Source organism: Colletotrichum chrysophilum, assembly GCF_026319265.1.
Source record: "Colletotrichum chrysophilum strain AFK26 chromosome Unknown scaffold_13, whole genome shotgun sequence".
Taxonomy (NCBI): domain Eukaryota; kingdom Fungi; phylum Ascomycota; class Sordariomycetes; order Glomerellales; family Glomerellaceae; genus Colletotrichum; species Colletotrichum chrysophilum.
The window spans coordinates 299,337-313,762 of NW_026517300.1; the positions used below are offsets into that span (position 1 = coordinate 299,337).

Consider the following 14,426-nt stretch of genomic DNA (forward strand, 5'->3'; position numbering starts at 1 on the left):
GCGGCGCATCCCCCCAATGGCAGCCCCTGGCCCGGGCCATGCGTCGCTGTGCGCTCACTGTACTGGCCGCCTTAAGCCGCAGATAAGGCCACCTACTACACTAAAAGGAGGAATGCCGGCATCGATATGAGAACGGCCAGCCCTGGTGCACGCGCGAAGGGCCGGTGGGCTTGCATGCTGGACGGCGCTAGGCCTTGGGCCGAGGCCAAAGATCTGTCTGGTAAGGCGCCTTAGCTGGAATTTCCCTCTGCAAGTTCACGCTCAATGCGCCCTTAGCTCGAGGGCCGTCGGAATTCGGAATGCAGAAATTTTACATAGTACCTTTCCATCGTGGAATTTTTTTCTCCTCTTATAAAAAAGGAGAATCCTCGTTGAGTGGCTGCTGCTCCGTGCCCTGGTGTCCTGGTGCCGCCTCTTCCTGAGTGTCCTGAATGACATTTCGTTCGCACGGCTGTTCTGCTCCGGGACGGCACCTAGACCGTCCAGCTCACATGGCCAACAAAAGCGAAAAAAGGCCATGGGTTGTCCCCAATTGAAGGGGAATCGCAGTCAGCTTCGCTTCACCCGCCCAACATCTTCTTCCCCCCAGCCCAGCCTCCCCTCTTTCCGCTCTGTTCTGTTGTGCAGAGCCCAAAAAAACACAGCAAGGCCTGTATTGTGCACCTAATCAATACGACACTCCACACTCTCACTCACCTAAACCGGGCCAGTCTGCTGACTCGGTCCTGTAACTGAATTGTACTCGTGACACTTTTTTTTGCGGGTGGATGGGTTTGCTGCCTCCAAGGCTCCAAATGCTCCATCCGAATTCCCCAAAAAGAAACTCCAGCCAAAGTCTGATGTCATTGCCCAGAAGGAGGGACTTTACCCCTCCATCCGTCGTCTGTCGTCCCGCCTCTTCCACCACGCCGCCCTGAGTTCGATAGTATTTCCCCCGCACACGAACCATGCTGTCATTGCCTCTAACACCCAAACTTAAAAAGCTAGGCATCTCGTTGCCGTTCCCGTGTCTCTGACATGCTCCATCCTTCGTCATTCATCCCTCATCGTCTTACACACCGCCGTCATTGACGAAACTGGCGCTGCTACCTCGGGAAAAAGAGACAATAGGGGCAGGCAAAAAGGGACAAGAACACTGCCGAGAGAACGAGGTCACCTGCACATGTGGGCGCATGAATCACGATCCATGTGGTAAATGCCGGACACGCTTGCTTTCTCATCTCCATAAAAATTTCTCTTCGAAAGGAGGGGAAGGGTTCAGGGACGGAAGACGGTAAATAAAAATAACAGGAGGCTGTTTTTGGGGACGTCCAATCCCCGGCTGGCTATTTGCACACACACAGTGTGCGGTTGTAGCCAAGCATACCCCTTCCTTTAGATCTCATTAACTGGCCCAAAGATCTGGCATCCCAAAGCTTGGCGGCGGCGGCTCAGACGACAAAAGCAACTTTCCATTGTGCAGATGCCACGCCTCCGAGCCGCATAAAGTGTGCACGTAAGGAAATAGGGCTGCCCTGACTGTGCTTGAAGATCTGAGTCTGTTGTTTATGGTTACTTGCCTTCGCTGGAGGACAATCCTCCCATCGCAGAATTACGCCAGGAACTAATAGACGTGAGCAGAGGACGCTCAAATTTGTCCGAACATTCGCGAAAAAAGACTTGCAACTTAATACCTTCGCCAGAATAGATGCATTGAACCAGAGCCTTTTCATATTCCATACTCGAATCTCGAGAAATGGTGACTTGCTATCCAGCAACTAATCCGTCAACCCGAACGGTTGTTTCAAAAATTATCGATCCTGCCGAACGCCCATCATCCCGTATCATTAAGTCATACACTTACTCAACTTCCAACACGGCGGGAGCCTTGACCTCCTTGCCGCTGAACTTCTCCAGACCCTCGCCGCCATAGCTGAAAAGAGGCGAGACCTCAACACCGTCCTCGGTGCTCTCGCCAGTGACGATGCCGCCAGCGGCCTCGATCCAGCGCTTGCCTTGAAGCATGATGTCACGCTTGCTGGTATCGGGGTCGTCCTCGCCGGTGCCGCGCGCGTTCTTGAGGGGCGAGAACTCGTCCTCGCGCTTCACCTCCATGGAAGCGAACTTGCTCAGGTCCAACATGGGGAAGACGTCGAAGACGAACTGCTCCAGCTTGATGCCGTTGGGCTTCTCGGGCTTGACAGTCTCGCCAGACTTGAGGTCGGCGTAGGGAATCTTCTTGCGGGCAATGTGGTGAGGCAGCTTGTGGGCCCACTGGGGAATGCTCTCGAGGAAGCGGAACGAGTAGTAGTGGTTGACAATGTTGGCGGCACGGAACTTGAGGACGCCGGGCTGCTTGGAGTCCTGGGCCTCGGCAGTCTCCTTGTCAATTTCGGAGTACTCGACAACGTCGGGCTTGCCGTTCTTGAGCAGAATCAAACCGACCGACTCGGTAGCGTTGCGCTTGCGGACAACCTTGGTGGTGATGTCGACGTCCTTGGAGGCAGAGAAGCCAATGAAGACGGGATCAGCAACCTTGACGAGGCAGTTGTCGACGCAGTAGGCGTGGATGTGCTCGATGCCCCTCTTGCGCATGTCGCCCATCACGTCCGAGACGACGAGCGCCTGGTAGATACCTCCGTTGCCATCAGGAGCAACTGCAACCTTGCCCTTGGACTCGAGAAGAATCTTGCCCTCGTTCGAAATGCAAGGCAGCACGCCCTGCTCGAAGATGAAGACGTTGGACTTGTCCAGACCGAAGTAGTTGTTCTCCTGGAAGTACTTCTCCGTGGGGCCGCGAGTGGGGCCGGAGGTCATGACGTACCACGGGACGACGGCCTTGCTGGTGCCGGCCTTCTTGGCCGCGAGCTCCTGGACCTTGCGAATACGCTCAGCCTGGATCTGGAAGAGAGACTTCTTGCTGGGAAGACCAATGTCGTAGCAGCCCTTGGGCGCAGAGCTTCCGAGTCTGGTGCCCTGACCGCCTGCCATCAACACAACAGCCACCTTGTTCTGGCCGATCAGGTCGAGACCTGACTGGTACCAGCTCTCAATATCTTCGGGCTTCGAGTCGAGGATACTGGCGGTGGCGGACTCGGGCAGGGGCTCGAGACCGGACTGAGTGGAGGCATCATCGGTCTTGGGAGGGTTAAGGGCGCGGTCGGTGATCTTGTTGATGTGCTCAGGGTCGAAGCCGGACAGCTGCTGGTAGAGGGCAGCCTTCTCGGAGGAGGGGAGGTCGTCGTAGAAGGTGAAGACCTGGTCCTGGCCAGCCTTGGCGTACTTCTCCTTGAGCTGAGAGAGCTGCTCGGCAGAAGGCTCGGTGGCAGCAGGCTTGTTGGAGCCAATGTTCAGAGCAGACTTGATTGCCTCCATGTTGGGTGGTGGGTGTGATGTGGGTATCTCGGTGGGGGAAGCTATCAGTCAAGTCAATTGCGGCTGCTGATGATCAGAAAGCAGTCTGATGTGATGATCACAGAAGAATGAAGAAGGTTGAATGCTGAAGCAGTAAGGCAGGAGAAGACGAAAAGGCGGAAGAGACCAAGTAAACAAATGAGGTCGACAGGAGGTAGCTTACCTTACTTGTAGTCCCCGCCAAAGACCCCTTCATGGTCCAAATATAGTGCCGTAAAGGGGGGGCAAGCTGGGTGGTCGTTGTCCAGGTCCCCGCTAGTTGTCAGGTCAGATCAATTGGCTCAGTCGCTTTCAGATGGGATGGAGCCCCTCATTCCAGGGCAGCGAGACGCCTTCAGGGCATGATAGGTCGCTTTCAGCTGCGAGCCCCTCACTCCAGTTCGTTTTCAGGGTATGCTCAGGAGCCAGCCACATCAGCACATGGCGAAATGCTCCCAGGAAGGGCGATTCAGGGCCTGCACCCTACGTAGAGGGTAAAGTGGCTGAGGCAACGCGTTTGCTGCGTACAGGTCCGGATACGAGGACGAGGAGACTCGAGCTGGAACGCTGCAGCACGGAAGCGCATCCTTAGCTCACGTAAGAAACTTGGTAAGACGTGATGATCATCATCCTTCGGCAGCCACATTGGTTGCGGGAGTCGGGGCTGTGCGACTTTGAGTGGCAGAAACTTGGCGGGAGGCGCCGCTAGGTGAAGAGCAAGCTGTCAGAAAGTAAGGTTGGTAGGCGCAGATAGGTAGACAGCTAAAGACGCTATCGTGCAAGACTGTTGAACAGCAAGTAGTGCCGAAAGCCTGGTTTGGCAAACCGCAGGCCTCAACTACTAGGTAGATGTTCTTTAGTTTGACCTACTCGTCGAATATCTATCTTGGATACGCAACTTGCTAGAGGACAAAACTTCATCGGAGGAGATGAAACCGAGTCAAGAGCTCTCAGTCCCAAAGGAAACCAAGACATGACTTAGCGGTGATTCAGCACAGGCGAAAAGAACCGTGCTTTAAACCTGAGGACCTTTCTTCTCGGTAAGGCAGTCAGTCATGAGAGCTTCATTTCATCAATTATCTGGAAAGAAACCACGGAGAAGCATCAAGCAGACCTACTACCCCTCACGTTTTCTGGAATCTCAGAATGACGGCATGCCACCAGCCCTGCGCGTATGCGTGATCAGGGCCAAAGACCGCAAGGTGGTTATTCTGCCCGCCCGCTTGGAATTAGGCTTTGATATACGGAAAGACAAGATGAGTTTAATTCGAGAAAAGAAAGGAAAAAAGACATAATAGAGACTGGACCCCTCCTCAGTCTCTCTGCCTGCTCTCATTTCCACCATTCTTGCTTTACGGCTGCCTACAAATGATACCTTAGGTAGACTACCTACCCGGGAAGTGACTCTCGTGCCTCATTCTCGAGTGCTCCCTCCTCTGCAGGCCTGCCCTGCCTTACCGCCCCTCCATCATTAAGCCCTCCCCGTTTCCATCCTTTCAGCCCCAAATTGCCCGGCCGGCATCCGTCGCCAGTAGTAAAGTAGGCTCGAATATGCGTGTAGGGGCATGTCCTGATCGCCTGCATCCGCACTGTGCAGGCCCCTTGCCGCGAGACACGGTGCGAGGACATTGGTTGACGGGAACCCTCTAGGTGAGGTGGTGCAACACCCTGTGCCTGTACAGTGGGAGAGTGGTGTCGCTGGTTAGCGCTCCAGTCCTCCCATGTAGTGGAGGTTGTCAGAGCCAGACCTGAGCCTGCCCGCCCGCCCTGGATCGGGTTGGGTCCCGTTTGGCTTGGCTCGTGGTCGACGTCGCCGCCGCAGACTGCGCTCCAACTGCCGAGATTTTCTTCCATCCTCTCCCATTCGCTTCTTGACCGATCTCTGTTACCGCCCTCCCACCCAGAATTTCCCCCCCAGCGAGAGAGGACAGGCGAACGGTCTCATCCTTCGCTTTTTCTTTCGTACCTCCGCTCCTTTTTTCTGGTTTTGGTTCTGGTTAGGCTCCTGTTTCTTTTCCTTTTCCTTACCGGCTCGACGCGGCGATGTTATGGACCCTGTTTGTGAAAATCCTCTTCGTCAGCTTCCTCATCGCTTGGTGGCTTAAACGACCTCAGGGCCGCTTCTACAAAGCCTTACTCTACGCCGCCTCAGCCGCCGTATTCTATCTCGTCGCCCCCCTCTACGCCTCTCTCTGCCTTGCCTGGTCCGTCCACTACACCCGCGAGAGCATCCGGTACTGGAGTCTAGATGAGTTGCTTCTTCGACATGCCAGCATGTTGGTGACACTCGCCGCAGTCATTTGGTAAGTTGCTCCGCCCTGCCTTGCACATGCGATCCTACTGCCACCTCCCTGCCGCCTGTCTTCCTTGCGCCCATGCGACTGACACGTCCCCGTCTAGGCTGCTTCACCGTGCCTGGCAGACCCTCTGGAAGCCCACCACCGACTTGATTAGCATTCTTGGAGTCGACGTTCCCGAAGCCCCCGATGTATCCCTGGCCGGTATTAAGAACGACGCCGCTACCCTCAACTGGACGCGCCCCTCTCACAACCGGCCTGTACAAAAGTTTCTGATACAGGTCAATGGTGTCAATGGTTAGTCCGGCCAACGAGGCCTGTCGTGCGCTGTGTTGTGGGGTTCTGACAAAGTGCTGCAGTTGGCGAATCGAGATCTGAGGAAACGGCGATTACTGTAACCGGCCTCAGGCCCAATCATTGCTACAACATTCGCGTCATCGCGGTCGGTCCGAACAACTTCCAAGCCGGGAGCCAAGTCATACGATTACGCACATATCGATCCGATGGACGGCCAGAGCTAGGAAACTCCCGTCTGCCCGACAGCTTTCAGGACCAAGAACCCCGATCCAGTCATTCCCAGTGCACTGAAGAGAATGGCGGACGCAGTCAGGTTCCTACCATCGAGGCGGCGCCCTCCCTCGAACCCGGATCGGCCACCGCACGAGAACCCGCAACCAGTGCCGGCCAGAGACGCAACACCGTCAACCGACGACACTCCCCATCTATAGCGAGCCAGGAACAGCCAACTATCAAAGATCTGTCGGGCGACCATCCCGAGGCGTCACTGAAGGATTTGGCCGACACTCTCGAAAAGCAACGGAAGGAGATTGACGATACAGCTGCACTGCACACGACCGAGGAGACCGAGTTCAGGCAACTTGAACAGCGTCTCAAGAAAGAGAGGGATGAGAAGAAGAGAGTACAAAAGGAGAAGGATGATGCCACCGCACAGCTCAAGCAGAAGGTCAAGGCTAGTTACGAACAAATGCGCCAAGCCAGCAAGGACAAGGCGAAGAAGGAGAATCAACTCAGGGAGAAGCAAGATAAGCTCAAGAAGGTCCGCGACAACATCGACAAGTGGACTACCGATATCGAGAACATGCGCAAGACGCGCGCGGGTTTTGCGGCCGAAAAGGAAAACCTGGAGAAAGACCGCGATCTCAAAGTGAAAACTCTGATCGAAGAGAACGCGGCTCTCCAAGAGGAGTTTGATCAGCTTGAGGCCGAGTACAAAGAAAAGAGGCAACAACTGAAGGAACTCGAAGACGAACGCAAGAAACTACCCGGTGGAGAAGAAGACGATACCTGGCGAGAAGACGACCGGAAGATGAAAAGGGACTTCGAGACCAAGCGGAGAGAGCTCCAGAGTCAACTTATCATGGAGAACAGGAAAGCTCAGCAACTCGACGGGCACTTGCACATGCTAAACGCTCAAATGTATGCTGCAACTCAGCAAGGCATCAATTTCTTCAACCAAGCGAATTCCTCCGGCGTCGACTTTGAACAGAACGTACCGGTACAGATCAAGCGAAGAAGCCGAACCGGAAATTCAATGTTGAACGCGGCCGTTCCGTCTCCGACTGGACTTTACTCCGCTTCGGATTCTCCGTATGGCCCTCCAAGCGGTTTCGGGAGTCGTTCGGGGTACGGTCAGTTCGGGGACATGCAGGCCAACGATGGATTACCAACCGAACAGTTTCTTGAAGCAGACATGCGAGCCCTCACTGCGGGCGCTCCGTTGAGCCCCACAGCCCAGATGCTGCTGCCATCCGGAATTTTAGGCGACGACTTCGATGATGAGCCTCATAGCCCCAACTCGTTTTCTCGAAGGAGTCCTTTCGCACCAGATCAGCACAACGATGCTCATTCGCCAGCGCCGTCCGGCAATTCCAAAAGTGCACATTCTAGTCCTCCGGGGTCATCTCACCAGCAGAGCTTCCCTCCTTTGTCCTCAGATATCGCCGACCACGCATCCCTTAAAGATGTGGCTGCTTCTTCGGGCGCACAGCCGTCGCCGTCAGGGCACCGGCTTGGAAACCTGTTCGCGTCTTTCCAACGTAACAGAGGCGGGAAGAGTGGCGAGGAAGGCGGCCCACTTCTTGGTAGTCTGAAGCATGGTCAAAGCCAATCTTTCCCACGGCAAACCGACGATTCAGAGCCATCAAACAGACGCCGGACTAGTTTCTCATCGTACACGCAGAATCGGAATTCTGCTGGACCAGAGACTCTTGAAGGAAGCACATCATCGCTCGTACCCAAAGGTATGCTATCGTCGGCTAGGCGTCTCGTGCCTTTTGGCGGTGTCTTTGCGGATCGCGATCCAAGCAGCCCGAGACCTGCTTCCATGGCATCGGCAGATATGCCACGCCCATCCACAGATAGCGGACCCTCTATCTGGGGTCATCCGGGAGATAAGAGTCGCTTCTGGACAGACAATAGTATGTGGACTTCTCGGAACCCGTCTAGGCGACCTTCGATCCACGGCTCCCCTGCGGCTTTGAAGACAACCTTGGCGTCGGAACAAGATGAGATTCTCCGCGACGAGGTGCCGAAAGACCCCAGTCAAGTCGGTGTCATCGGAAGCAGACCACCAGGCAATAAATTGACTGCAGACGCTAGAACTTTGAGTGGGCGTCTCAATCCTGCAGCACCGACTTTTATCGGAGGTTTATTCGGTTGGAAGGAGAAGGACGGCGACCCGAGCAAAGACAAGGACAAACCCAAATCCAAGGATAAGTCCAAGGACAAGGGCAAGGACACGAAGGAAAAAGCGAAGGGCAGAGATGCTTCCGCTCCCAGCCTCGACTTGCCCCAAGGTTACGATTCTTCTCCGAATGAGTCCAGAAAGTCTCGCGATGCCTTCTCCATCCACACGCAAACGTCCGTCTCAGAATCTCGAGAGTCTTTGACCTTGGATCGAGCGTTATCGAGCACGCTTTCTGACCCCAACTCCATCGCCAAAGATCAGGAAAATGTTGTCCGCAAGCTCTTTAGGAAAGGAAGCTCCAGCAAGTTTAGTCTGTCTTCTCGGCTGAGTAAGGAATCCGGGCTCTTTAAGAAGGGCCCCGGAAGCACCACGAACTCGGACAAGAATATGTCAGCGGAGAGATCTAGCTTCGGCGACATTGACGACTACGGTGAGGAGGGTCTGCTCGGTCGCAGCTATGAAAGCGTCTCCGGCAGCCCCTCCTTTGGCCCGTCCAAGTCCAAGGAGTCGAAGGAAAGCAGAATGACGGGCTGGAGCAGCAAGTTTTCCATGAAGAAGAAGGGCAAGGACAATAAGGAAACCCCCGAGTCATCACACCGGGCCCTCGATAGCGATGTTGATGAAGAAAAGAAGGACATTTGAGTCCCAGCGTCAATTACCAGGCAGTCTTAGCTACGTAGTGCTCTTCGACAAAAAGAAATAAAAGCAAAAACTCCGCGATTCCATTTTACCTCATTGTCTCTTGCTGCACTTGTTATGAAGAGCTCCGCGGCATGGTGCGGTATAATCTCAATGAAAAAGAAACACAGCATTACGCAACAAAATTCGAGAAACTAATATCGTTGTCAATATACTATGTCTTTTCGTCTTGTTGCTTGTAGTTCTTCACAGCCGTGTTGGAAGGGAAGGCGGTGAGGCTCCTCCGGCGGCAAAAAGTCTCAATTAGCAAGCTCCGTCCGAATGCACGGGCACCTCCATCCGAGAGCTCTGTCGCTCTGGATTTACCCACCTTCGACGACGGGCCACTATCGAACCACCCGCGCAAACCCAAACGCCCGCCAACGACGAGAGAAACGGCAACCGATCGAAGGGCGAACACGCACAAGCACGACCTGCGGCGTCGTTTTCGAGCAACCGATACAAAAAGCAGGACCACCAGTGGGTGTCGAAGGCAGATCTTCCCCCGGGACATTCGTTGATGGCCGCGATGGCGGCTCCGAACCCGACCGGCGGCGCCGGCGAGGGCCTGCCGATGCCCTCGCGCAACCCGCTCCCCTTATCGGCATCCCAGGAGGCGCAGATCAGAGACATCTACCACCAGCGTGTACGCAGCGCCTGTGCGCCCGAGATCAAGGGTAACGTTCCCCCCGTCTCCTCCACCAACCCCTCGTTCCCACATCAGCCTACCTAGGCGGAGGAACTACAGCGGTAACACCTGGGCCAGTCACTTCTGGCAGTACAGTAGAGGAGGCTAGCTAATACATTGTGCCCGCAAACAGCATTCGCAGATTGCGCTCTCAACAGGACATTCACCGTGTCCTTCGTCTGCAGCGACCAGCTGCGCGCGATGAACGGGTGCATGAAGGCGCACGCCACGCCACAGAACCACGACGCCGCGCGAGAGGAGTGGTTCGCCAAAAGGCTCGAGAGGCAGCGCGAGCGCGAGCGCAAGGCCGTCAAGAAGTCACAGCAGGAGGACTTCATCCGCGAGTGGTGGGGTCTGCCCGAGAAGGATGCCGAGACGAGGAGGAAGGAGGAGGAGAAGATGAGGATGGCCGAGAGGGTTGGCGGGTATGCTGCTCGGGACCGGAAGCGGTGGGAGGAAGAGCAGGCGGCAGCGGCGGCGGCGGCGGCTGCGAAGAGGTGAAGAGGAGGACAAGGACGAGTGGGAGAGGATGAATGCATCGTAAGCCCGAGAGGATAAGGGTATTGGAAAAGGGGGTCGGCGCGGGGCCGGCCGAAGAGAGTTCAGATGCATATATGTTGGGCGTTCCGGACTCGTGGCTTGGGACACCCTGCTCTAACGGCGCAGACATTTCGGCGTGTGTAAATATATCAACACCATGTAGACTACAAATCACCAAAAAGGGGGCCGAAGCCGAAGGACGGCGGTCATGATCATCGAACATTTGACAAGGTCTTCTTCTGAGAAGACCTGCAACTTTTCTATTCAGTGACATCCGCATTCCGAGTCTAATCTTTTTTCTATGTAGCTTTCAAATCCCATAGGTCTTGTTGACTCTTTTGTGCCCTTGCAATCGTAAGATTCCTCCCTATAAACGCCAGAGTCCATTTCAGAAACACAGATACGACTTGATCGGAGCCCACTAGGCCTTGTTCTCCAGGGACTCGGCGGGAAGAGTGGCAACCTTCTCCTCGAAGAGCTTGGTAGCGCGGACCCAGACCGGGTTGGAGCGCCAGTTCTTGAGTTCCAGGAGAGTAGGCAGCAGGTCATTGCTGAAGGCCTCGGAAGCCTCACGGGGCAGCAGACTAGGCAGGTGGTCGATGCTGATGACGCTCAGGGGCGGGTTGTCGTAGCCCTCAACGGGGACCGTAGGCTTGTCGAACGTAGTGGCGACGGTGTAGATGGGGACTAAAACATTTCACTTAGTACGAGCTGAGAGTGGCTCACGAGATTGCGACTTACTAGGGTTGTGGGGGTTGGTGGTATCAGCACTGCGCCAAAACGGTTAGCATGCGGTCATGAGGATAGAAGGAGTCGTGGTGAACAAACCTAACGTCGCAAACAACGCTCAGCTTGCGACCAGGAGCCTTCAGAGACTCGTGGTTGACGAAGTGGCCAACGGGCTGGTTGAGGTAGATGCAGTTGACGAAGATGTCAGACTCAACAATCTCCGGGAAGGTCTTTCCCTTGCGCTCAGGAGCGGTTGTCTCCTGGATATCCCACTTCAAGATATCTGCGATACCAGCCTTCTCGGCCATGGCAACTGCGCCACGTCCGCAACGGCCAAGGGCTCCGATGACCATGACACGCGGGGTGTAGCCTGCCTTGGCAACACCCTCAGCCAGCGCCTTCTTCACGTCTGCGATCAGAGCATCCTCGTTGGGGTAGCTCTCGACGCTGGGGTAGGGCTCGCCAGGGTGAGTGAGCTGCCAGGCCCAGTTTGAGATCGCAAGCGCGGCACCTGCGAAACCAGCGTGGACTGATTATAGAGTTAGGACTGTGATGGAGTAAGGAAATGTTCAGCAGCTGAGAATTACTCACAGCCAAAAGCTGCCACCCGGCGACCGGAGTCATCGGCCAAGAATTCCAAGTCGAGGAGTGTGCCGTTTCCGCGAGGGTAACGGGACAGGGCCTCAGCCCAGCCACCTTGCCTAATACATTGTCAGTCACAGAGACACGGGACCTTTATTCAGTGCTGACGGTATCGTACTGCTTGTAGCAATGCTGTCACTAGTTAGCGCGATTCAAAAGTGTACAATCCAGGGCTGCATACTTGGAAGTGAATGTAGGTGTGGCCAAGAGGGCTCGTTCCCTCCTCAATCTCCTTCAATCCCAGAACGAAGTATCTTCCGCCGTCAGGGGAGGAGGCAGTCGGGACATCCTTCCATGAGCCGGTCTCGACAAGCTTAGCGCCTGCCTCCTCGAATTCCTCATCGCGGAAGAACCTTTGGTACTCCTTCTGCTGGGGGTTCTTCTCGACGTGAATGTCGTATCCAGCCTTGATGAGGGCTCGGGTCGTGCTCGGGGTGAGGGCACTGCGGTGCTCCAACCACTTAAGAGTCGTTAGCAATTACACTCTCGAGGTCACTTCGAGGGGCAGCCCAAAGCAATTGCGACAAGAGTAGACAAACCTTGGTCTCGGCGCGAAGATGGATGATAGGGGCAGACATTGTCGCAGTTTTCGCAAAGAAAAGAATTGACCTGGATTGACTCAATTGCGCAAGTTTATGTGTCGAGGGCAAATATCGCGACGTCGAGGAAGGTGTTGGGAAGAGGAGCTTGAAGTATGATGATGGTGGGGTAGTTATGAGTCTACGGATGGCAAGGTAAAACATCCCACCTCTGACTCTTACAGGGAGTTACAGTAGGGGTTCGTACACCGCCTTCGGAGCGCGGGGTACCTTACCTTACAATGAGATGGCAGTGACTCAAAGTTTTTGCCCTGGCCTCAGCTCCCTCCATCCCGTCAACCCAAAAAAAAATCCTTTTCCCAGCTGCTGCCGGTGATTTATCCGCCAAATCAAGCATGTCCGCTCATGCCAACCGGCATGTCATGCAGGTACCGAGCCTGCAGCCACCAAACGGTCGTCCGAACCAGTCTATTCTCAAAATTTGTCGCCGATGATTGTGGCCGATGTCGCAACAATCTCTACTATGGTGCCAGGGTCCACAGCATGATCACCTTATCGACGGGACATTTTAGGTTGGCATCCCAGCCAACAGCAAACTGCCAATCACGATCGCGACATAATCAATTGCGCTGCTACAGACGCGCTCTGGGTTTTTGATCTTGAAGCAACCCGAGGGCGCCCTCGGCCATGCCCCAGGACAACTCGAATCCTCTTCCACCAAGCCCATATGCGTGGATGATGGTCCGGCCATCACTTGCATCCTCTCGCTCAAGTCTCAAGCCTCCTCTGCGCGTAGGTCGACGGCCAACAACGTCTTTGAGAACGCGATATTCGCCGCTGTCACCCAGAATGGCAGGGTAGGTGGCAGCAAAGGTCTTCAGGATCTGTTCCCGCAATTCTAGCGATGGCTCAACGTCCCAATTGTCTGGCTCCTTGGTGCCTCCAACTATGGTACCGCCGTCAAAGTTTCGAGGCACACAAAATGTCCAAGATCCATCCGCATTCTGTCGCGTCACTGTTGCCGGGCTGAAGTTGGCCACTGCACAAGTTTGCCCTGGGAATGTTTTAGAGGACTCTTTCTGCGGAGAAGTCAAGGAATCACAAACCTCTAGTGATGAACGAGTTCTTGTCACCAAATCCGAAGCCAGAGCAATTGACGACTGTCCGTGCGTCTGACAGCTCCTTGATACCAAAGACCTCAAGAGGGTCGCTGAGCTCTTTGCGAATCACCTTGCCTCCGTTCCATGCGAACTTACGCAAGAGGAACGAGCAGTAAATCATGGGGTTGACACACCATGTCTTATACTCGCAACCCCACTTCACCTTGTCATCGGGAAACTCGCTGGGACTCAGACGCCTGAACTCGACCAACCCAAGGCTTTTGGCTTTCTCCTCCGTGAGCGCCTTATATTGCTCTGGAGGATCCTCGAGGTACTCGATACCGGGCATGAAAGTGATGCCCGCCTCGGGATTGCTTTTGAAGAGCGACTCCATATGCCGGAATGTTCTCAGAGCCATGGCGTGATCACGCTCGTCCATCTTGTTAGCCGGTATCACCCATCGATTGTGCGCCCCGCCCCATTGCGATGTGTAGTTGACCGAAGCCTTGGCATCAATGGTCTCGAATGGGCTCGGAAAGTCCCTGGCTACAATCGTGACCTGGTTTCCTTCTTGCTGGAGTCTTACGGCGGTGCTCAGACCGATCACGCCCGCGCTGGATCATGTTAGCTGCTGCACACTGACAGGAGGGGCTGTGTGGGGTGATTACCCGATGACTACGATCTGCGACATAATTCCGGTAATATAATCTCAATGTTGCTGTGTCTAGGCTCAAATATCACGAAACCTCCATGGACTTGACCCAATATATGGGTTTTATCCAATCGTCGTTGAGTCAAAGGTATTACTGAAGCCAACGCGATCCTCAACTTAGCGGTGGTCCGGTCTCCACCTTTGGCTCCAACAACGCCGACCTCGGGAGTTGTTCCCGGGGGTGCCCGGTCTGGCGAGCGTTCGGCCGAGACTGGGGGTTCCGGTCAACGGGACTCTGACCCGAAGGCCGCACCGACGCCGGCTGATACTACCGGTCAATACATACTTTGGTCGAAGATGGTCCTCATTTGCACCGGACTATAGAGTTTACCCTCAGTCCGCAGATGGGGTCGTTGGTCAGGCATTCTTTGTACTCAAGTTCTGTCGAAAGCACCTCAGACTTGCAACGGACTTGATCTTGC

At 54.9% G+C, this 14,426-nt stretch overlaps 5 protein-coding genes across 5 annotated transcripts; 2 read left to right on the forward strand and 3 right to left on the reverse strand.

The window, feature by feature from the left end:
• Nucleotides 1–1,839: 1,839 nt before the first annotated feature.
• On the reverse strand, nucleotides 1,840–3,354 carry COL26b_002614 (uncharacterized protein; the record flags this gene model as incomplete). The annotated part of the gene is made up of 1 exon (XM_053175529.1): nucleotides 1,840–3,354. The coding sequence occupies one exon, from the start codon at nucleotides 3,352–3,354 to the stop codon at nucleotides 1,840–1,842; it is 1,515 nt and encodes a 504-aa protein (XP_053040533.1).
• A 2,061-nt stretch (nucleotides 3,355–5,415) lies between these two features.
• COL26b_002615 (uncharacterized protein) lies at nucleotides 5,416–9,018 on the forward strand (the record flags this gene model as incomplete). Its single annotated transcript, XM_053175530.1, has 3 exons — nucleotides 5,416–5,675; nucleotides 5,773–5,966; nucleotides 6,029–9,018. 3 exons carry the CDS (start codon nucleotides 5,416–5,418, stop codon nucleotides 9,016–9,018), a joined length of 3,444 nt encoding a protein of 1,147 aa, XP_053040534.1.
• A 565-nt stretch (nucleotides 9,019–9,583) lies between these two features.
• COL26b_002616 (uncharacterized protein) lies at nucleotides 9,584–10,243 on the forward strand (the record flags this gene model as incomplete). Its single annotated transcript, XM_053175531.1, has 2 exons — nucleotides 9,584–9,731; nucleotides 9,885–10,243. 2 exons carry the CDS (start codon nucleotides 9,584–9,586, stop codon nucleotides 10,241–10,243), a joined length of 507 nt encoding a protein of 168 aa, XP_053040535.1.
• Nucleotides 10,244–10,703: 460 nt separating this feature from the next.
• Nucleotides 10,704–12,231, reverse strand: COL26b_002617 (uncharacterized protein; the record flags this gene model as incomplete). The annotated part of the gene is made up of 7 exons (XM_053175532.1): nucleotides 10,704–10,969; nucleotides 11,024–11,052; nucleotides 11,111–11,540; nucleotides 11,603–11,712; nucleotides 11,772–11,785; nucleotides 11,835–12,113; nucleotides 12,193–12,231. The coding sequence occupies 7 exons, from the start codon at nucleotides 12,229–12,231 to the stop codon at nucleotides 10,704–10,706; spliced, it is 1,167 nt and encodes a 388-aa protein (XP_053040536.1).
• A 593-nt stretch (nucleotides 12,232–12,824) lies between these two features.
• COL26b_002618 (uncharacterized protein) lies at nucleotides 12,825–13,983 on the reverse strand (the record flags this gene model as incomplete). Its single annotated transcript, XM_053175533.1, has 3 exons — nucleotides 12,825–13,246; nucleotides 13,299–13,906; nucleotides 13,961–13,983. 3 exons carry the CDS (start codon nucleotides 13,981–13,983, stop codon nucleotides 12,825–12,827), a joined length of 1,053 nt encoding a protein of 350 aa, XP_053040537.1.
• Between the last annotated feature and the right edge of the window lie 443 nt (nucleotides 13,984–14,426).